General features: G+C 38.2%; 1 protein-coding gene across 7 annotated transcripts in view; it reads right to left on the bottom strand.

The window, feature by feature from the left end:
- Positions 1–967: 967 nt before the first annotated feature.
- The window catches only part of apbb2b (amyloid beta (A4) precursor protein-binding, family B, member 2b), a 68255-nt gene continuing 44929 nt past the window's right edge, over positions 968–24293 (bottom strand). For 2 of the 7 annotated variants that reach the window (XM_017725520.2, XM_037532769.1), the window contains 12 exons: positions 22886–22939; positions 21084–21169; positions 20910–20970; positions 17977–18123; positions 16243–16370; positions 11105–11110; positions 10673–10787; positions 9537–9624; positions 7870–7953; positions 7666–7781; positions 7231–7410; positions 968–5655 (listed from right to left, as the gene is read on the bottom strand). In XM_017725520.2, the coding sequence (XP_017581009.1) occupies positions 5485–5655; positions 7231–7410; positions 7666–7781; positions 7870–7953; positions 9537–9624; positions 10673–10787; positions 11105–11110; positions 16243–16370; positions 17977–18123; positions 20910–20970; positions 21084–21169; positions 22886–22939 (1236 nt within the window). In that variant the 3' untranslated portion in view covers positions 968–5484. Of the gene's footprint in view, positions 5656–7230; positions 7411–7665; positions 7782–7869; positions 7954–9536; positions 9625–10672; positions 10788–11104; positions 11111–13363; positions 13477–16242; positions 16371–17976; positions 18124–20909; positions 20971–21083; positions 21170–22885; positions 22940–24293 lie in introns of those variants that run through there. The other 5 variants (XM_017725521.2, XM_017725522.2, XM_017725523.2 and 2 more) reach the window with 5 other exon arrangements.

The raw sequence follows: 24293 nt of genomic DNA, 5'->3' as shown, positions 1-24293 counted from the left end.
AACAACTGCCTTTATATTTACATACTTTATGAATTTTAAGTGTTTGTGATGGGTTTTGAGAATGTGAAACAGTGTGGGTGAACTTTCTGTTCCAAAGTGAATTATTTGCAGACAGAACTTTTTCATTCTAAACTTTGAGAGCTCTCTGAATTAGAAGGTTCCAGCTGTGTTTGGTCCATTCTGGAAAAGAATATCTCAGGTATCTCTAGACAACGACCTTGTTAGAATATGAAAGGTGGTTTTGTCAAATCTTTGATCCTCAAAACTGTCTCAAAAGCAGATAAAATCCCATCATTCCAAGATGACAATATATCGTTCAGGATTACCAAAAAGCTTGGGAAATGTGGCTTTCTATTTAACGGACCCTTTAAGGATAACTCTGGACTTTTCAGATCTGCACAAAGGTATCTTGGTATGAACAACACGAGTGTATATCTGAGCTTACATCTCCATCATAAAAGGTAGAAAACCTAATTTCAGTCTTTTATACCAGCCATTCTGCCTCTTAACCTATTCATTTGTTTTTGATAGATGGCTCTCACCAATGTGAACGGATGCTTGAAAGAACATGCAGAGCTGCTGAAACATTTTAATAGAACCATTATCTCCACAGGAGGCAATGAGTGCAATTGAGCACCAGAAGTAATGAAAATACTCTGGTCGTTGAGTTGATTCCTCATTGTGAAACCAAGAATGTAATTAAAGCACAGCTGTATTCACTAGAGCTAAGTGGAGTATTAACAATAACAAACAGTCAGAGTTCATATACAGTAATTCTGTATTTTCTAGGTAAGCAGACTGCACTGCTCTATAGTTGTAATTTGATGACAAAAAGTCTAGTGTTGCCTCAGTATGCACATCTATTTAATCTATTCAGATACTGGTCTCAGATGTACAGTAAAGATGCTACTATCACACAGGCATCAGTGAAAATACATTATATGAACAAAGTGAAAGGAATGGGTGATTATTTTGATATGCCGTTTATTCTCACAACAGATTACATTTAATATGGTGTACAAATTAGTGTAGAGCAGAAGAAGCCAACGTTTCCACAAGTATGTAAGTGTCTGTGTTTATGTGTATAATTGAGATTTCTACCAGATTTGAAGAAGAAAGCCACTGTCCTGCCTTGAAAGAGGGGAATAATCCTAAGAATATGCACAGGCCTCTCCTGATCTCTGTACTTGTATGCTCCAAGTGCACCTGACCAACCCTCAGCCTACAGAGTACACTAAAAAGAATGGAAAAAGGCTCATTAATAACACTGAAATCTACAGCCTGAACGAATCTGACATACAAGAACTACATAAAACTAGACTTAAAAAAGAGGGGGGTACAAGTAAAAGTAAAGTTCTTATTCTTATAAACATTAACAGCTTAAGAATCTCACCTTCACATCAGTGCTGGAATGGAGGGTGAAAATGATTTAAAGTTGGCACACATGTAACAGTAATGGTACTGGCGGATAATTGTTTTTTTTTTTTTAAATCAGCAAATTATCAGCATGTTTAGGTTTCACTGATATTTCACACAGACATTTGATGACATATTTACTGTGCTTTGGAAGAGCAGAACGTTTAAGAAATTTTGGGTTACTGTGCACAAACGTCTGTATTACCCTGCAGTAATAAATATTACATTTCTCTATAGCACTAATCCATGTAGTTGTAATCCCAATTTCTACCTTTTATAAATATGTAGCGATATTAGCATTGGCATCAACAGATATGTATATGAAAGGTTTTGGATATCAACACTGCCCCACAATTCTCATTGTGAATCTGTGCTTCCCTAATTAAAAGTCACACAGAAATCAATATCCACAATACTCCAATACACCCTCAATTCAGAAAATGTGAAGTAGGTGGGTCTAAGAGGGTCACAGAAAAAAAAAAAAAATATATATATATATATAGGTTAAACCAATACATCTGTATGGCATTTTCATATTTCCCCCCCTCTGGAAAACATCTGGCAATGTACTTTCTTAGATTTCTTGCATTTGTTGGCAAAAATGGCTCAAAAATTGGCATCTTATTAGTGTATTTGTCCTACAGGTTTTATGGTAACAGTGGCAGCTTCTGTAAGTGAACATCAACCTTCACAGGATTAACCAGGGCGACTGTACAAGGATTGTGGATTTTAAGGTTGTCTTTTTTTTGTTCCTTCTTCTTTTTGTTCTTCGGAAACATGGAGTGATTTGTTTAACGTGAGCAACGGTGAAGAGAATGTCTGAGCACAGAATAGATTACAATGAAACCAGTATATACCGATATAAAATAGAATAAATAAAATAAAAAATATCATTTCTGTTCTGTACGTCTTTTTCTTCTTCTTCTGAAATTGTCCCAGGACATGCAAGGCAATGTCTTTTTTTTTTCTCTCGCTTTCCCCCAATTGTCCTCAGAGCTAAAAGAATGCATAGATTAGACACTTACGGTTCATAACCTCCTCTCCTACAGCCAACCATAAAATAAATTCATCTGTCTTTCGCTTTTTCGTCTCTTTGCTTTTGTCCATTGGTTTATCTACAACACATACAATGGATTTTATACATTTGGCCAGAATGTGTTCACAAGACGTGCCAAGGCAAAATAATATCAGAAAAAAGAAACTATATCAAAATAAGAGAATCTCAAATTTGAAAAACAAAAGATAGCTTATAACGTGATAAGTGTTTGCAAAAATGTTATATATAGATACTGTACACACACACACACACACACACACAGAGATGACTGCTTGGAACCCCACTGTAAGGGAGCGACAAGATTAGGACTACAGCCGACAAGGCAAGAGTAAACTACAAACCCCAGAGTGCAGCAAATTCACAGATGCATGTATGTTGAGTGAGAAGCCGGACAATCCAGACAATGAAGATGACGTCCGAGATGGGGACAAAGGCGCAGAGCTAAAACAGTTTTTAGCACAGTCCCACTTTTAGAGCACAGTTCAACATGCCCCGCTCACCTGGAAGCACTGCTCAGTTGAGGAGTTCCTTTAGATCCAGAGTGTTTGCCCCTCAACAACAACCTCACTGATATCTCATCTGCCCCAAGCCAGTATAAGGAGTTAAAGGGAGGGCGCAGGATGTTTGGGCTTGAGTCCATCCTCATGCAAAGCTGTCCAAGATGGGTTCTGTAGTTCACCTCATCATATTAGTATCCGTTCGAGCATTCTTTTAGCCGTCTCTGCTCGAAAGGAATTGCGAAGGCAGCTTCACTGTGGAAATATAAAATAAGCATCCATAGTTTCCAAATCAGACAAATCCACAGGGCGACCCCTTTTGTTACAGTGGGGTGGGCATCAAGGCGTCTGATCCATCAAGAGGATTACGTGTGGGTGTGTATGTCAAGTTCAGTCGGGGGTGTATGTTCCACATGTCTTGCGGCAGCTCCAAGTCAGCAGCGCTGAGGTGAGTCCAGCAAACGGGCTGTCAATACAGTCCCATTACAAAAAAAAAAAAAACAACGTCTCTATATTACTCTGTCTTTTTGGTGAAAGCTTTGATTGGTATTTACACGTTTAATGCGTTAGGTTTCTGACATCTGTTCGCTTAAATACATCTATCCATTCATCCTCGGTATGAAAGCCCATTCCAGCCTGTCAGAGGAGAAAAAATTGTCCTGTGTTTCTAGTAACAATATGACAAAATATTGACCTGGTATCTTGAAGTAATGACTTATTTTCTTGAAATACTGACCTGTAATTGTGAGTCACTTATCTTCTGTAAATATTGACTTAATATCTCCTAATAATGACTTGTTACTCCCACAATAACTTCTTTAAAAATGTAGTTCACTATTTCGAGATACGTCTAAATGTTAAGAACATCAGTCATTGTTCTGAGATGCTAAGTCAAGATTTTGACAAACTGCTATCAGAAACAAAGGGAATTTTTTTTTCTCCTCTACCTGCTGGCAACGGACTTCCCCACACCACTGTCTACCCTTTCACTGATGATGATGAAGGCAGTGACACAGGAAGTAGAAAGAAAACACACACATGCTCTGTGTAGGAGTTCAGAGGTCCTCTAAAGATGCTTTAGAAGTTCTGATGAAGCAGCAGCAACTTACACATATACAGTACACATATACATACACACACGCATTCATGCACCTACTACGGCCAGCTGGGATTGTACAGAGGAAGCTCTAGTGAGGTTAAGCAGTCGGATTTGATCTGTCTGGAGAATCCCACAGATACTCACACACACACACACACACACACTTTGATCTTTCTAGAACTTCAGATCCACGAAGGCCCCAGTATTGAGTTTCCGTAGATGGGTGGAGCCTGTTCTGTGTCATGCTGAAGAGGTGTGGCTAACCATGCAGATCAAGGTCATGACTGATAGTCCATGATACAGGAGGTGGATCCACAACAAGCTAGAAATGATGAAGGATCAGAGGTGTGCATGTAGGGTTAAGCCTAGTCCTGGATTACACAGCATTCTCAATAGAGATTCTCCATTGAAAGTACAATGTAGACCCGGTACTGCATTACAGAAACATCCTACCTCTGAAATTTTCTGATTAGTCACCATGACGACTTCAGTTAGGAAACAGCAGCTATTACAGAATAATAGTTAATTATCTTTTACTAACTACAGATAACAAAGGAGTCTTTACAGGAACATCCAACACAAAATCCGCTAAGTACTGTGGTGTCCTAATGTCTGTTGCAAAATTTCATTTCTACCACCGGGCTTTCTACTGGAACATTAATGTGAGAGTCATATACCTTTATAAAAACTTGCCAAATGTAATATTGCATCAACGGTGGTAAATGATGAAGAGACTAAGCTGAACGTGTGGTTTTTGATAAGGAGGGATGACATTATGGAAAATGGAAACCGAAACTAGGCAGCAGAGATGGAAGGTTAAAGAGTGGGGGAAGCTGCAGGCACAAGAGCACAAAGAACTGGACTTTTTTAAAAAGTTGAACTTTTTATGATGTTTTTTCCAACAGTAGCAGGCAAGTTAACGGCATTTTTATTGTGTTGTTATGTTTCAGTTGTGCGAGTCTTGCCATTTGCTTCAGAATCTCAGTTAAGTAGCTCTGGATTTACTAAGTTGAGATAAAATGTTGCAAGATGTTCCTAAATGAATTAAGAGTTGCTTCTGTAATATGAACTTGCAAAAATGAGGACTAAAGTTTAAGGATGTTTTTGCAATACAGCCCCTGGAATCTTAATCTCCAACTGGAAAACCTACCTTAAGGTGTCTGTGTGTGTGTGTGTGTGTGTGTGTGTGTGTGTGTGTGTGTGTGTGTGTGTATGTAGAAGAGTGAGTCTCTGATTGGCATCAACACATTTTCTTTTGGACATCTTATCCATTCTTTGTTCAATCTTCCTCTTCAGCTCCCCCAATGCAGAGCACATATGTGGGGGTCCAGGCATGCTGACTGAATGCATGAGTATGTGAGCATGGGCAAATAATGTCTGTGTGTGCCTTTGAATGTGTGTGTGTGTGTATGTGATTATTGAGGCAGCTCAGTGACTGGTCTCTTCTGCTTGAGAGTGTCGATGAGGGATAGAACGCCGCGCTTGACGCTGGTGGAGACGCGACGTGTCACGGAGTCTGAAGGGGGCACCTGTGAGCAAGCCTTCTGAGACGGTGGGCGAGCGACCAAGCACTTCTGATACCTCAACTGCAGTGTGAAGAGAAGAGAGAAGCAGAGGGAGTGAGAGAGGGTGATTTCTGACCAAATTGTGGTTTAGATATATTTAAACTATTCTTAAAAGGAATAAAATGACAATATTTGGGTTAAAAGGAAAATTGTTTCAATCTGTTAAAACATATTTGGTGAAATTTGTCTTTCTAGTTTTGTACAGGAGCAACAAAAATAATCTAGTTAACAAGTAATGGAAGCTCATATCCAACCAGTGCAACCTGAATCATCAGAAAGATTCACTAGTTTTATCATTATTAATTAATATTATATATAATAACTTACAACACGTATAGGTTCAGTGGATATTTTGGATTGTAAAGAAAATGCTTATACCAGTGTAAGCAGTGCGACCCCTGGTTCCAATCGCCAACACTGTAAAGAAATCGACTGTTTTCTCTACAATGATCCCTTTTGCATCAAACCACTCTAAATGACTTTGCTTACAAATCAATGACTGTGTGGGAAATTTGCAGAATTGTTAAAAAAATCTGAAATTGTCTTTAAGGGATCTCTAACAGACGAGTTGGGGTACCTCCAACACAAAACTAAATAAAGAAACTGGATACCCAACACATCTTGGCCGACTGACTAAGGAGAAAATTGTGTAAATTAGATTTTTTACTGATGCTAAACTGTCATTACAGCATGCTTGTAATGGCTATTTTCTGCCTTTTCCAGAGATGTATATAAACACAAGTTGGATATCTTGAACTACTCCAATCTTTGACATCTATGACTTGATCTGAGTACTGCAGTTTCCCACACGTATGTTATACCTTGGTCGTCTGCCCAGGTATATGGATACTGGGCCAAATATACTTGGGTCACAGTCAGAAGAAATAGCTGCATCTCAAAGATGAGCATCTTAATCACATTAGAGGTCAGTTTTGGGTAGAAGACATCATTCAAGTCTAGACTGTGTCTTCGTTTAGACATCTAAACGTTTTGCCAGTGATAATGTTTTTTTCTCATTCAGAAAACACTTCTGTTATTCTCCTGCCAGAACATATATAAATGGCTGGTAGGCAGTAGTGCAACCTACTGAAGCAAAGAAAGTTCAGAAATGTATCTAAATAGTCATCTTTTACAATGTTTTTACAGTTTGCTGGATCAGATGCACTGGTGTTAGGTAAGGCAATGTCAGATGCAGGTTGGAAGTAAACTCTGCAGAAAAGTAGATCTCCAGGAGAAGGTTTGCTGACCACTGCTATAAAGACATAAATGAACCCCTTAATATCCCAGGCTTATAACATTAAGACTTATTATAACTACAGAAACTTCAATGCAAACTGGCTAAGCTACTCTTAGGTTAAAGAAGTGTGTAATAAAACTTTGGGCCCACCGGTGGGTCCTCTCCATGTAAGGGGTTAAGCCTGTAAACAAGAAAGTCTTAGTTTTGTTAATATTTCGTTAATATACCTACATCATCTTGTAAAAAATACAATTATTATTAATATTAAACATATGAATTCCTTATATTTCCCTTATATAACATACATTTTTACAACGCTGGGGTAAAAAAGGATAGACAGGATTTGATTTGATACTGACCATGCATGCAGCCTGTACAGCTTCTGACACGCTGCCAGCATTGGGCTCACACCAGAACACATGACACTCAAAATGCTGGTTGCCCGTGTCCATGATGAAGGCAAACGTGTGCACATCTCTGCCCACGCCCATGAACGACAGGAAGCGAACGCGGCACTCCACAAGGACTTCCTCTTCCTCCTGATACGTGAAATGTCGTCATTAGTCCCACAGCATTCAATACACATCCTTTCTATTGTTGTGAATGATGACTTTATGATGATTCTGGGGACAAAATGTTCAAGTATTCATGCACCTTTTAAAATAACAGAACATTTTAAATGATGTTGCAGTTTATGTCCTCGGAGAGTTGCTCTGATGTTGGAAAAGGAAAGTATGAACACAAATGTTGTTGTGCGAGGGTCAGTTTGAAGTTTAATTAAATACTGTTATTGCCTTCTCCTTGATGACTGTGACAGTCGCATCAGCTACATTCAGCATCACTGGTGTCCACTCGTCTCGGACCGATGATGTTATCAGACTGTCCACTGCGCTGTTGAGAGTGTCCATGCCTAAAAAAACATGCCAAATGATTGGAGTGAGCAAGTGTATGCGTGGTTGTGTTTGTGTAGAGAGAGAACATCTAAGCGTGTAACTTACCTATGGGTCTGGCTACGGGCATCATACCCATGTATAACACCTGAAACTTCTGTACCAGTTCTGTCTTTGGTGTGGGGAACTCTGCTAAGAAAGACAAAACATGTCCCATTAACTAACACGCAAATATAGGTATGGCACAATCGTTTTACTGTGGAAAACAAAATTACACAGTCTTAATCTAAAGAATAAACAATGGTGCTGACAAGTTGTAAAATTAAAATCAATTTATAGGTGTTAAGCTGAGGTTACACCAAAATATTGTGTCTGACTTGATACAGCTCAGTGAACAGCTAACATTAGATTAGTTGCTTTTTTGGAACTGCTGACTGAGGAGTAGTTCCTTCCACATTTGTTTTTATCCAGAGAACAGATCCTGCAGCTTGCCCTCTTCTTTTCTTTTGCTGTATACAGATTTACACACTTAAATTCCAACGACAATTATATTGTTAACATCAGTCATTCAGAAGTGGTCTGAAGTCAAATGACAGGAACCAAACATTGGAAGGGTTTAATGCCTCTAAAAGGCTCCATGCAAAAACATTATTACATGAAATGGATGTGAACAAGCTGCCTGATGCCTTAGACATTATTTTACTAAAGTTATTAGGTTTTTGGCCAAAAATGGACTTCCATTTGCAATATTTTCAAGCAAGCTCATCAATTAGGAGACTCAAATGCTTTGGAGTGAGTAAAACATGAGTGAAAACACATGGCCTATATTAGTTTTGTGGAAGATGTTCTTGTTTTAATATTATAAAACTGTAATATTACAGCTTGGTTTGGGAACCTAACTGCTACAGATAAAGGCAAGCTTGCCAGGATCATTGTTCTGGCTGGCAAACCTGTAGCCAGGCAGCGGAAGCAGCTTGATAAGCTGTAAAGGGCTGCTGTATAAAAGAAAGCTCTTGTTATGCCAAGTCTCAAGCCATCCTCTTCACAATGAGTTTGAGCTGTTGCCTTTGGGATGGCACTTTAAGGTGCCCATAAATAAGAAAAATCGTTTATTCTCACTGCCCTTAGACAGCTGATTCATTCTTAATTATTCTTAGCATGTAAGGACTGATGTGTGTATACTGTTTGTTGAGAATGTTTGTACTTGTTGTACCGTGTTTGTATAATGGCAGAATAATGTTGTCTTATGCTTCTGCTAGTGGCAGAATCAAGGCAAAATTCCAACACTGTTGGACAATAAAGTTGCATTCTTTACTACTGTAGGCAGAGCAACCACTGAAACTTATCACTTGCTAGTACTGTAAACAAATATGAGTCAGCAAGTTTCTTCACAATCAAATCATTTCACCACTCTGAATGACTTGATTTACCAATCATTCATTTCATTTTGCAAAAATTTCTCTTCAAGTTCACCTACATGAACTTAAAACATCTGAGATTAACTGCTACCAGAACTGAAACTTTTTGCAGTCCTGCATCCTTTACAAATGAAGTAATTTAGCTTTTTGATGTAACTGGGGCTTTATAAACAAATGTGAAAAGTTCAATTAGAAGTCCACCAGTGTAAAACCTGTGTGATACCTGTGTGATACCTGTGTAATAATGCTTTTTTAAAACAGTCACTATATTTTAATAGTCATTTATTTTCATACCATTCCATTCCTCTGCCATTTACACTCTCCAATATACATACAAAACATTTTCTGATGTGTTACCTTGCAGTGGGACGTCGAGTCCTGCGTGGCTCCTGTCCTGCAGTGATCCTCCAGCCATAGCTTTGGCATTCTTACGCTCCGCCATGATCTAACACACATCATTTAAATGATTACACAACTGAACAACCCACACTGGATCCACAACATAATTGCTTAAATTCCTAGGATTACTACATACTGGGGCTTCTATTCAGGAATTACAGGGACTTCACTACAAACAGGCTGAGTGATTTTTAGGTTATAATAGTGTGTAATAAAACTCTGGGCATGCCAATGTGCCCTGGCCATTTAAGGGCACTAATACAGATCACAACAAGTAAACACCTGACTATTCACACTGGATCAAAAACACCATTCACATTGAAACAAGTACACCCCTAATTCACACCAGACTGAAAACACAATTCAGGTCACAGTAAAACAAGTACACACTTGACCAATTCACGCTGGATCTAAAATATAATTGAAATATTATCAAGAAAATCATATTCCTGACAAACTCATACTGGACCTGCAACATATGATTCAATTCATGTATGCTCAGTAAATTCTGACCTTCTCTAATACACATGATCAAAAATTAGCACAAAAAACAGACTTGATCTACTCCGACTGAAAGCTAAAGACAAAGGCATAAGCCTCTCTCTAACTCTCAATTCACAAGAGAGCAGCATCAATTCTACATGTCTTTAATCAAAAGCCTTCTGTTTTCCACTGCAAGGCAATCTCATGGGTCTCTGTCTCGATTTGGGCAAAATGCAGAATTTAAGAGAGTTCTGTAAAGTCCAGAGACAGGGAGAGATGGCGAGAACTGTGCTGAATTAACTGAGTCCTGCAGATTTTGGATAGAATAGGGCAGAAAAAAAAATTCATTTAAAAGGTCTAAATTAACTTATAAATAAATAATAACAGTTAACAAATAAAATCCTTTGCTTAAAAAAAATGATAATGTTTGGTTTTCCCTCTTCTGTAAAGCTGCCATTTTAGAGACCCAAGGTTTTGTTCTAAAACCGACGATATTCAAGTTGTGAAGGGAGGCTGAAGCGTAGATGAATGAGATGAAAGTTGGTGTAGACCTGCTGTAGAGTTGTGAATGGAGTAAAGTGTGCATAGCGGTGTCTGTATCGGTGTCTCACCCGAGAGCAGATCTCATGCAGACTGGTGGCGATGGCTTTGGCAGGCGTGTCACAGCGGAAAACATGACATTTTAATATCCGAGTGTCCTTATCACGAGCTACATATGCAAAATCCCTAGAAAAAAAGAAACAACAGCAATGATTTAGACAAACAAAAAATGATGCTGGGTGCAGTGTGTGGGTTCAGAACAGCAACCAAAGGCCATAAAGATGAATTAATTGGCCTTTAGGACAAGCAGAGAAAAATCAAAACAAAAACATGAGACCACACCACACACACACACACACACACACTGCTCAAATTCTGTATGTATGTTTTGCGTATATATGTATGTGGTTTGAAGAGGTACACGAAACAGCTGAATGTGTGCAGATGAAACAAATGAAAAGAGGTAAGGACAGAGTGAACTGAGGGAAGCAGAGAAACGTTACCTCTCTCTGAGTCCAGGACAGCAGTGGAGAGTGAACAAAAGGAGAACGAGGTTTTAAGAGAAGAGCAATAAACTATCTACCATCTCATAACACATATACATACATATATACATTTCCCACATGTATAATGGGAATCATTCCAAGTGACCTTATAACAAACAGTTATTGAATAATCCTCAGGGTATAAAGGTGCGTGTAAAAGCAGCATGTCGTTAACGTGATTTCACATGACGTACCTGGCACCCTAAAATGTCAAGGTTGCCATTTGCAAAAGATATGCGTCCTTGAACATATAACAGCATGTTAATTAAAGATTTATCATATGCAATTCATAGATGCACTATATGCCACAAAGTTGTTTTATATAATCAATTAAGTCTTTTTAAGGCTTACTTATTTACCCAATAAAATATCTGGAAAAGACTGCACTATTCATTTAACCCTATTGAATTGAGCACTTTGTACGAAAATTTGCTGACGGCCCCGTAAATCCTTTTAAATCTGCCGCCAGAGGAGTGGCAGTGGCTTCCTTTATTTCTGGTTGAACTCTGATCATTTCCAAGCAAACACAAAGCTCACTTTGGATCTGTGGAAGTGCTCACTGTTTTGTTTAAAGTAACAATCAAATATTACTTGCATGACTCATATTCTTAGTTGTTCATGTACGAAAAATAGAGTCCGTGAGACAAACTAAATAAAAATCTATATCTTTTTGGCTTTATTAGATCTAAGGTTGAGTAATATGACACAGATTTCTCACTAGCAAATTAAATGATGTCACAAGTCATTAAGAGCATATTTTCTGTGGATACTGTCAAACTGACTAACTACATGCTTCGTTACAAAGTAAGCATAATTAGTCTTGTTTAATTGGATTTTGTGTAAAACACTGAAGAATAGGTTTATTATAAATGTTCTAGTTTTTTTTAATGTGGCACTACAGATTTAACTTTATGATGCAAATCGTGTATCGTGAAAACTTCTTTCAGTATTTTTATATAATATTTTTGCCATATCGCTCACACTTTGGATCATGTTCTTCACATATCAAATAAATACAACAACAGCTTTAAGAAAACTTATGTTTAAAAAGCCTAAATGGCAGAAATAGCAATGCTTTTGTTTGAATATTTAAGGGTTAAGTCCATTTGTACATCAGTCACCATCAACAGATTACTTCATTATTAATATAATTGATACTCTCAGCCTTAGTAAACACAAATTCAGAATGTAACTACGCCGCCATGAAAAAGTGGGTGTAACATTCATAAATAAATTAATTCCATGTCACATTTAGGTGCTACCTGACAACTTCAAGGTCTCTTTTATCCGTCATTAAGTGCTGACTGGAGAGGGGATAAGATGCACTTAAGACATTTCTGAGAAAATAAGATGCCTTTTAAAATATTCCAAAAGCAGCCCTGTGCAAATCCTATTTGTCAAGCACAAAACCGAGGCTGATGAGTTCATGCAAGGAGAGCTTATGTCTTTCTGAACTGATCCTCGGTGACAAGAAAAGACACAAAGGGGCCGAGAACAGAACCCTGAGGAACCCCTAAAGATTACGCAAATGCATTTGTGTCTGTGTGTGTAAGAGAGGGAAAGAGAGAGACATCAGAGTGGCGTATTTGCATGAACACTATGCACTTTAAAGCTGAGGCGGCTTTATGATAAATCACTTGTAGCTGTTACCGATTTTAAATGCAAACAGGCATGTGCACACATGCATACTAGTGCAGCAAAAACAATACAGAAAGCATATCTTCTAAATATATATATCACTCTCTGTCTTTCTTCTCTCTGTCTGCTCTCGCTTGTGCTGCTGTTTCTGAGAAATCTCACACTCCTCCACATCTTCAGCAGAATGTCTCACACACACACACACACACACACACACACACATACACACACACACACATGCACACACACACACACACAGCTCACACACAAACACAAACACACATGCTACAACACTCATACAGAACAAATTACTAAAACCACACTACTGGCTTTCGGACGAGTAAAGAGTAAACTCTGACCATGTGACTGAAAAACTTCAGTTTGCTGTTGTCTATTCATTCAGTAGGTTTAAAAATGGTTGACACTCTACACTCATTAAAGCATAAGCTATTTCAGCGAGTGAGTGAGACAGAAGTAGAGAGACAGAAAAAGGGGTGAAGGGAATGAAAGAAAGGATGGATGGACAAAGAGAAAGAGAGAGAAATAGAGGGTGAGAGAGAACAGAAACAGAACACTTACATCCAAGCGTTTGTAGAGCGATCTGTGTTTTAAATTCATTCTAAACTGCCTCTTTTCCTTTTCCACTCATCTGCAAACGTGCTTCACCTTGCTGCACTCCTCGTCTATCTCTCTTTTGCTCTCTTTCCCTCATTCTCTCTCTCTCTCTCTCTCTCTCTCTCTCTCTCTCTCTCTCTCTCTATCTCTCCCACTCTAATGCCCAATCCCTGCTTCCCCAGTCCCCTCCCCTTACTGCTCAACCCGTCGCTACGGTAACCTGAGGTCTTTTTTTTTTTTTTTTTGAGAAGGAAAAATATTATGCATTGGGTTTGGGGGTGTATTAGCGTAGAAGAGCCTGGTGATGTCACACACACACACACACACACACACACACACTGCGGAGTGCAGGCTAATCCGATATTCTACAAAGCAGAAGGTGGCTGTGGTCATTTCAGGATTTACTGTATGAATAAAAATACTGTGGAAACAGCCCCTTCTGCTGGCCTGATGGTAGAACCGCAGGCAGCTGCTGAGGAGAAAAAAGTGTGATTTAGCAGGAGGGATGATAAAGTGTAGCATGTTGCCACATCCGCATCAAACACACACACAGCCTGGGATTACAGCACTAAAAGTTACTACCACTCCAGCAAGAGTGTCAGAGAGATCGATACAGAGCTGCTGGGAGAACACACACACACACACACACAAACAGACACACACACACACACACACACACACGTGTGCACACAGAGGCACTCCCTGTTTCACTGGATTAAACTTTCATCAAACCATTCGTCTCTTCATCATCAATCTTTCATCCGTGTCCTCCTTTCACTGAGGAAAATCCAGCACTCTGCGCTCATCAGAGTGACCTTTAGTGGAGAACGGACATCTGTATGCATTAACAGCCTCCGCTGAGATTAAATCCTTTGCCATATAGTGTAGAATGCATGGGTGCTTAAATCATTCATTAATCTATTGTTTGTTAACTGTTATTGTGATATTAGCCTTTGTCATTCTAACACTAGAGAGGGCTGCAATATGCAAATGATTCTGATCAATCAAAATATTCAGATAATCAACAAAAGTTAATTATTTTGATCAAAATTACGCAGGCCAGGCTTTTTTTTTTAATAGGGATGCAGCAATATTTGAATCATGGGCCAATATTTAATATTTTTCATGTACATTCAATAAAAATATTGAAGCCTTTAAAAAGTCTTGTTGCCGAAGACTTTCAAGAGTACCTTGGACAGTGAAGAAAACGAATGGATCCGAGACCAAATCAATCCTCACCTCTCACTGCAAGCCCAGATTACCAAACTGAAGCTCTCTTACTCTAGACATATTCAGAGAAGAACTAATTCAATGGAAAAGATCGTTAGGCTTGGAAGAGTTGAAGGTAAAAGAGCAAGAGGATGACCAGCTACAACATGGATGGATACAATTAAAGGAATCATGAGCCAGTTATTGAGAAGCTAAAGACTGGATATACTGGAAACACACTACCCATATGGTTGCTGGGAGTCAGAAATGGCTTGACAGCACTAAATAACATTGACAAGAAGATAGCTAAACTTTTGGGCACCTGAGAAAATCGGGACTAAATTCACCTGGAGCAGCATTGGAGAGAAATATAACATTTATTTCTACAGGATTATAAATGCAGTAAAATGCAGACAATTTAGTGAAGTAGCCTAAATTTTACGTGGTCAACTAAACATTCTGCTTTTCTGGAGTAAAACAGATACATCAGTTTGAAATATCAATCAAATTTAAACATCAGTCCAATCTTTTACAAGCCATTATCTGCTGATACTGATATCTCTAATATAATGCATACATCCCTAGTTTTAACAATATAAAGACAAGTTTAAGATGATTTTTTACAAACTTTTAGTTATAATTCACCAGAAAACAGTCCTCATGAGGTTTGGGGTGTTTCTGACCTAACGGTATCTGACAATGCTGCATCTGCTTGATGTATAGCTAGACCGACACAGAAAACAACACATATAATCTTCGTTGTGCTCCACAGGTAGGGGATCTACCAAAATAACTGCCCCACTGAATTTTCTGTCACCTGTTTTTTCTATGCTCTAACATTCCTGAGACCAGGAGGTAATTACGTCTGTTACAATGCCAGTTAAAAGTAAAAGTTTAAGGACACCTAGCTTTTCAAACTGGTTTTAATACATGCCAACACTTTCTTTGTCAGTTTGCAATAATGTGCCATTAGACAGAAAGCTGTTGTGATCTTGCCAAGAATGAGAAAATCACTACAGGGGTATCTGTTATGTTAATATACAGGCCAACAATTCAGTGAAGCAACTGTTTTGCAAGTCATTGTGTTATACTTTGCTACTGTGAGACACAAGTGCCAGAATGTGGATGTGTTGCCAAGGATGTGTTGTTAAAGACTAACTGAGAAGGCAGAAACTGTGTGTGACTATATAGGCTAGCTACTTTAGCTGATGTAAACTTGGTCCAAAAACAGTCCATTACCCATCCGTTACTCATCCAACACTCAGCTATTTTTGAATAATAAAACATGTTTTAAACAAATCTATTCCTCTGTGTGGTACTTTTCAATTTCTGTAAGCCTCCAGCCGTACATTATATCTGGCCAAACTGGTGTTTCTTCCTTCACTGTGGTTTACTTAAATATCAAAATTAGAATGCATATCCCTAATACTTGAGAAGACGGTGTGGAATGTATGTGGCCGTCAAACAACAGACTTCACACAGAACATTACCTAAAAGCTTTCGTTTAAATACTGATAGCCTTGCAGGTATTTTTTGAAACAGTAAAATTCAAACTTGGATATTTAAACATTTAAAAGCGGGTAAGAAGGCAAACTTTTGACCTTTTTTCGGGTAATAGGCCAGGCGTGTCTTACCTGCCGTTGTCCCGGCCTACGCCCCACACACGGATGCTTGCAATTGGCTGAGAGTGAAGAACACTGCGGTCCATTGGGTCGACTAGATTCAGCATGTTGTTCTCCAGAATCAGATACATATCCTTCCCCTGCACACAAGCACATTGAGCAAAAGATAAGGTCTCAGGAGAGGCCTGTACGTGTGCATGCATGTGTTAGTGTGAGTGACGAATGTTGAATAAGTGATACAAAAGGAAAAAAGCTAATGAAGATGAGAGACGAACTCCCTTCGTACTGTCACAACACATTACACTCTCTCTCTCCCTCTGTCCCGCACACTCTCATCTCTCCCTACTTGCTCCCTCTTTAGTTGCTTTTCCTTCATTTCTCTCTTCGGTTTCCACCTCTTTCATCCAGTTTTCTCTTGCTTAGTAACTCTCTTTTTTCCCCAGAACAAAATACAGGGCACAGGAAGCCAGGTAGGTTTGTGTGCTTATCAGAACAAAAATGTCCTGACTTTGTAGAAGAACCAGAGACAGGGGACGATTACCAGGATCAATGAAACACTTCTGGATCTGTGAAGTCTTTTTACAGAAACTATGGTTCATTACTTGAAACTGAAATAGCAATTCATTTTTACTGGGGTTGAGGTCAGGTTAGATTTACAATTAAATGTAGAAAATTCTTATTACATATATGTGCTTACATACAAAAAATACATGCAGGACAAATTATTGTTGCATAAAGACACTAACATACACAGCACTGTGTAAAAATTTCAAGCACCTGATATTACATAGTCTTGTGCAAATGCCTGCACACTCCTGGTCAAATTACATGTTTTGTTGATTTACTAGATAAAAAAAAAACAATGGACACATCCTCTACAGACAACACACCACTGTTTACGTAATGAATTTAATATATTGGGAAAAAGATCAGATCTAATACGTAGCCTGCACAAAATTGAAGGCAAATTTATACTTTGACTGGGGGTATTACAACTTACAAATATATTATACAAATATTTATCTGGGCCCAATTTCCCAGAAGCATATTAACTGTTGGAGAAGTTGTTCACTGTGACTCTCACTGCACCATTTGCGCTAAGATGCTTTTGAGAAACCCAGTGTAGTAAAGCATTAATTCTTTTGGAAAACACTAATATTATGATGAATACAATAACATCAAAACACAAACAAGTAATTCTGTGTTTGTTAATGTGCTTGTTAACCATTTCTAAACCTCTCATCGTGGCAGCCCAGTATTATGCGTAGTTATAATCCAATGCTTGGTTTGACTTATGAATGCTTTATTAAATTAAATCATATTAGCTGGTATTAAAATTGAACAAATCAATGTTAAAGATAAGGTCATCAATGAGAAATCTGAAGCCAAACCTTATTCCTATGACAAGTTCATAAGCTATTAAATAAATTTAACTACATTCATGTTTTTGTACTCGTTCTATGTTTAAAAGGTGATTTTTATAAACTAAAAACAAAGTTTCAGTTTAAACTGAAATTCAAATGGGTTTTAAACAATCTGCTTAGATGACTAATACATTTGTACAGTACAGTATATAATAAATATCGGACAAATTCTTATTACATGCAAGTGCTACATATGGGGTTTATTCATGACCTCATATATTTTATTGGCTATGTATAAAAACAGTGTGTGTATGAGTATATTTGTGTGTGTGTGTGTGTGTGTGTGTGTGTGTGTGTGTGTGCGTGTGTGTGTGCGTGTCACCTCTCCCCAGATGCCAACTGTATCTCTGATATCGTTCTTGCAGTAGGAAAGTTGGCGGATGCAGTTATTAACAGCCACACTGCTTTTCCCTGGAGCCAAGTCCTCTTCAGCCATCTCAACCCAGCCCAGAGAGCGCACTGCAAAACACTGCAACACACAAACACACACACACACACTTCTTAGTTTAGCACATTTACACTCTCATTATATGTATTAAAGTGTTGCTCATATATTCCATTTTATAGCAACAAAGCCAGTTCAGCAATACAGTAAAGTGATTTAGGGAGGAAATACATTTAGTGTCAACAAATACCAAACAGTTTGACTACTCGCAGTTTTACAAACTAGAACACAATACCTTTTAATTTAACTGCACAAACACAATGTAGCGGTAGAACCGCTGTAGTTGTGAAAGCAGAAATTTTCCCATTTTACACAATTTGCAAATCAGAGCTTTCTGATTTTATTTGCATTTTACCTACTGTCCCAATTTATTTTAGAATTGGGATTGTGTTATGCACTTTATGCTAGGCAAAAGAAATATGCATGTTACACTGCAAAGGCAAAGTGACAGAAATTCAGTATGTAAATAATACCTTATTATTGCATTAGTAAATACTAATTGCTGAAATTTCTTCACAAACTACAAATACTCAATAATATCTACTATCTAAGTTTAAAACCTTTGCCAATCACATATTTTAAAAAATGATTTGGCGTTTTAACTTAAAAACAAATGAACATGGTTGCCTAAAAACTGAGGTTATTGAACTTCTTATACAAGTTGAGACAAAACAATGTTTTACATTCTGTTAATTTATTATTTGAAGTTCTGTGATCCCCAAAATGTAAGGCAACCAGGCTATTTGCTTCTTTACGTTAAAACACAATCATTTTTCACAGTGAATTAAGCATTAAATATTAGTGGAGGCTGTGGGGGGCTCTGGAATATAATGGTTTGTTTAGCACTTCTTGCTTTCGTCTGGCCTAGCATTTTATCCTTCCCTCCTCTCTGCACTTGGAGCCCTGAGAGTCATCTATCTTTCATCCTTTCTTCACTTCTGACACGATGCAAGATTAAACCCCTCCAGGCCTGACTTTCCGCCTGTGTGTGTGTGTGTGTGTGTGTGTGTGTGGGACAGAAAGAGAGGGAGGACAGACAGAGAGTGTAATAATAGGCAGAGGGCTGTCATCTTGTTTCAGCTTGATTCTAACTGCTTGTGACTGAGCACCAGGGCTGAGTGAAAGAGACAGAGAAAGAAGAGAGAAGGAGAGATCGAGAAGGGGGAAGTGGTGAAATATTTAAAGGCAGACTTCACAACAGTGATGTGATACGGAAAAGTGGGACAAATCGAGGGTTGGAAGTGAGAAATTTAGTACGTTCTGAGATAAGCGGAATTTCGTTTAATCTCCTATTATGATGTATGTCGTACACACTGGCATCTTAAAAATGATTTAATTCACATTTATCATCATCATCATCATCATCATCATCATCATCATCATCATCATCTCTTTTTGTTTCAATGAACCCTTTAAATGTCAGGTCCCTGTATCTGGGGCCACACTTTAATTCCTCACTCTCATAACTACATCAACATACATATTAATCCTCTAGTAGTAACTGAAGAATTCATAAAGATAATAAGACTTAAGTTTCCACAATAAAGGTTGAAATAATCACATTTTAGCCTCTTTGTCCATTATTGACAGTCTCTATTAGAGCTGAAGGACCAATGTGTATTTCTGTCATGTCTGTACATTTAAAAAATTGTAAATGTTCATAAATATATATGTATCCCCACGTTATTCTCTACTATTATCATCACAATATTCACAAGCATATTTTCCCAGAACTGCTGTGCAGATCTGGGCCACCAGATGGCCCTGTAGCTCTTCTCAGCTATTCTGTGCTGATCTGGACTCTGAGAAGAGGGGCTGGGCTCTGACCTACCACGATCATACAGGAACAAACAGGCATGTAAACAATCATTTATCTGATAAACTACAGGATGCACAAAATGTTCAGCTCTACTCTGAACATACAGCAGATACTGTGTTCAGTCTCAGGACTTTTCTTTTTGAAATGTTTTCATTTTGAATGCAAATGTTATTTCCAAGGATACAACCAGGCCAACCTAGGCTGTGATTCTAATGAATTACTTTAGTTCTGTAACAACTTACTTGATTCATTAATATACTAACATGGTAAGTAAAATCTCACTACAGTAAAAGTACCTGAAGCTGAAAATTCCAATAACCAATATCAGTCAATATATGTGTTGTATTATACTGCCCCCAAAACACTGTCTGTATCTAATCTCACTGTATCTACATAACACACACAGAACTGAACTATGCACTTAATTTAAAATACAGTTTGTAGCTATTGTCAAATATATATGTGGAACAGAGTTACCTGATCACATCACATGGATTAATTAATTCATCTGTAATTTCACAGCACCTACATACACATTCTAATATTTTCACATCTTTTTAATGGAAATCTGAAATTGTTGTGTAAATATCAAAGAATGGTTTAAAGCAGATATATGTAGTCCTTTATGCTCATCTCCTTTATACTCTGGATTTAAGTCATACGCCTACACAGTTGAAGTTAATGTTCAATCAGAAAAAGGATCGGCATTCTTTTCATTGGGGCTGAGGGTGAGAAGTAAGTAGAAAAAAGTAGAAAAAAAAAACATTCAAATGAGGAGGGATCATTTGTCTTCTTGTTCTGCAGCTAAATCAGATTCGCCAAGACCTGTTTATGCTCAGGTGTATTATGGCAGCATGAGCCGTTACTAAGTGAAATTTGAGTGATGGCGTTACAGAATGGTTTATTTTCAATCCTGTTTATGTGTATTCATCCTGTGTGGGTCTAGATTAAGCCTTTATTGCGCGTGTGTGTGTCTGTATGAGTGTTTCACCTTGGCTTCAGGGTCACTGTTAATGCTGCTGGAGTCTTCTTCTTCAACAGGAGCAGGATGTCTACAACACACACATACAGAACGTGTTAACTACTCACGTCTCTTTCCTTAAACACTGCAGTCGTGCAACATGGCCAAACCGTCGTGCCCACACACATAAACACACGCACGCACCGCAGCTTGAGGGAGGCGTAGCGGAGAGTAGCTCCTTCAAACTCCTTCAGACTGGGGTCAGGGTTCACTGTAGCAGCCTGAAGATCCTGAGAGAGAGAGACAGACAGAGATAACAGAAAAGATCCAAACCCACATTTCAAATGTATTAACGTTAGAGCTCAGAGCCAGCATGCTGAGTGCAGAGACCTGAATGTTTCGTGTGTGTGTCCATTCTGAGGGCATGCTCAGCGAAACCTAATTTCAGATGTAATTACAACAATCACGCATGTAATTTGCAGGAGTTGCCATAAGAAACAGAGCGAACTGAATCGTAAAGCATGAAAGAAGAAAAGCTTTAACCCTTAGAAGTCTCAGCCGTTGCTATAACAAAAGCATTGCTGGAAGTTTTTAAAATAAAAAGCAACTTTATATGATTTATTTCAGTCCTAGCTCATTAAAAAGTGAAACGTTTTTGAGAAATAAAAACAATCTTTCATATTTTTCATATATCACAGTTTTGTCATTTGTTGACACTGAAACAAACTGATAAAGGTCATAAGTGTAGACTTAAACCTGGTGACACGATGTACACTGAATGTACACAATTAAATACATTTAATACGTTGATACTTTACACTACAATCGTACACCAAAACTTCTAAGGGTTAAAACAGACTGCATGGACTAAAGGAACTCAGCCTGCTGCACGTTCATCTTCCAATAGGTCGAAAAAAGATTCAAAAAGAAAAGGATGAGCGAGGGCGTTTCCATGGAAGCCAGAGTGCTCATGTCAGGCAGGTGCAGGCAGAAGCTGGGGCAAGAGGTTAAAGGTAGGATATTAAGTGACAAAGCCACAAAGCAGGATGGTTTCACACCACAGAGCCTGAACAGCAGAATGGCTTAATGCCTAATACACCTGACTGCAATACGGTTGGACTTGGGTCATTATCAGAGCAGGTGTGTGATTGCTTTTTCCTGTAGTTACATTTCATCAATCACATCACAGTGACTAACTCAGTTACTTGTTTGACTCATATGTCTTTAGGAGAACCCTACCAATTATACGTTGCATTTAAGTCATACATTTTTCCATATAGATTATCTACACCTGTCCTTGTATGTAATTTGCATAAACATGTGCCGCCTGTGACAACTGAGTGAATTTGATTGTGAACCAGTGCAGGAAGTGGCTGTTTTTTCACCATTTCTAATTGAAAACTGTATCAAGCATAACTATTATGTCTTGTTCAAAGTCAGATAGTGGCAGGCCTTTAAAATTATGGTTTCTATGATTAGCTACTTCTTATGAAATAAGTAATGAAAGTGCTGTTTTTCCCATGTACGTTTTCCCATGTACATGCTACAGACTTGATGTGGTTTTAGGGAGTAATGCACAAGTGAAATAATAACTAATGAGATTACATTTTCCAGGAAGTAATAAGTAATTTGAAGAATTAGTCATTTGTAATACTAACTCTATTTACTCCAGCATGACATTTTACCAATTTAATAATGTGCAAAAAGGCAAAAATGTACAACTAAAATTTCAGTGATCATTACAGCTTGAACAGTAAAACAGAGGAACTTCCAGTTAAGAATCAATTTATTCTGCTATTAAGGACCTTGGAGTTTCTTCCTGGTGTATGAATTGAAGGCAGGCTAAATAAAGAATGCGGTCTGCTTGTTTAAATGCTGGAAATATTTTGGAACTCAGTGTTGGAATCTTCTGTAATGTCAGTCGCGCTCTGAGCCATTCTGCTGCTGGAGCCACTGTGGTGTGTGTGTGTTCTGCTGGTGACTATGGAGCTGCCTCTTATACTAACCTTCCAGATCTCACTATCAATTTTTCCCACTGCAAAATCACTCCAGGGCTGTTTCTACACACAGTTATTTAAACACACGCACACACACACACAAACCCACCCACCCATGCCAACATGCACACACACACACACACACACACACACACACACACACACACACACACACACACACAGATATATACACAAAAACATGAAAGAAGAGGAGGCAAGGTGGGGAGGGGCAGAAGAAAGACAAGACAGGGCTGTTAGATCACTCAGCAAGGTTATGTGTGTGTGTGTGTGTGTGTGTGTGTGTGTGTGTGTGTGTGTGTGTGTGTGTGTGTGTGTGTGTGTGTGTGTGTGTGAGTCTGTGTGTGTGTGAGTCTGTGTGTGTGTGAGTCTGTGTGTGTGTGAGTCTGTGTGTGCGTTCCTATGTCTAGTTCACATTTTTGAGGTTATACTGGAGACCAAGAGAACGTGTGTCTAATACTCAAAGCCCTATGAGTATTTTAAAAGAACTGAGGTAAACGTATCTGAGTCAAGTGTTGCTTAAAAGCCTGTATACCCTGAGGCAGACCACAAAGACTGTATTCTACATCATGCTATGAGTAAAATATCATCAGCTTTTTAAGCAATACCACGCTAGCAGGAGTGTGTTATCACAAATAACATCACGGCTGTGATTCAGTTGCAGGTATGAGCCGAAGGCAAGTGCCCTGGATAATCAGAGCTGTGCTGTTATTTGAACAAGACCTCTTAAGTCTTCTACTGCTTTTATATAACAGTTCTTCAAAAAACAATAAAAACATCAGCAGTATGCTTATGTAAAGCATAAGTAAAGCATAAAGACCTGAACATTTTACCAGATGTGCTTAATAGTTATTTAGTTATTAGGCAGTTATTTCTGCCAAAAAGTAGCAGTGTTTTGTGTTACAAATGCAATATTAGGTTGTAATATCAGGTTCAGCTCCACTTTTCTATACTATCCAGATTGGCCTAAATATCATTATGTTCTAGTCAGTATGTAACGTGTTTTACAGCCCATGTTGTCACTGAATTGTATTATGTTTGTTTTCTGGCTAATTCCAGTTCTGTTTAGTTCCGCCATCACAGCTGCCAAGTAAAAACTTGCTTAAAAAACTTGACGTAGGCCTGTTGTCATACTCTTCTTCAGAATCTGACCAAACAAGCAGATAAAATATTAACTTAGAGAAATTATCTAAAGCATTTATATTATAACCTTTTTTACATATACTACAGCAGAAACTGCTGTGTTCAGTAAGTTGTTACTTAGAAATCAGTGTGAAACAGTTATTGTGAAAAAAAGATGCTGGTAAATAACATAAATAATCATAAATAACAGTATGGATCTTATGTTTCTCAACGAGTCATGCTATGTTGTCAGAACTGTTGTATTACATAGCATCAT

The sequence above is a fragment of the Pygocentrus nattereri genome, chromosome 22, assembly GCF_015220715.1.
Source record: "Pygocentrus nattereri isolate fPygNat1 chromosome 22, fPygNat1.pri, whole genome shotgun sequence".
Lineage (NCBI taxonomy): Eukaryota > Metazoa > Chordata > Actinopteri > Characiformes > Serrasalmidae > Pygocentrus > Pygocentrus nattereri.
This window is presented reverse-complemented; position numbering and strand designations above follow the sequence as displayed.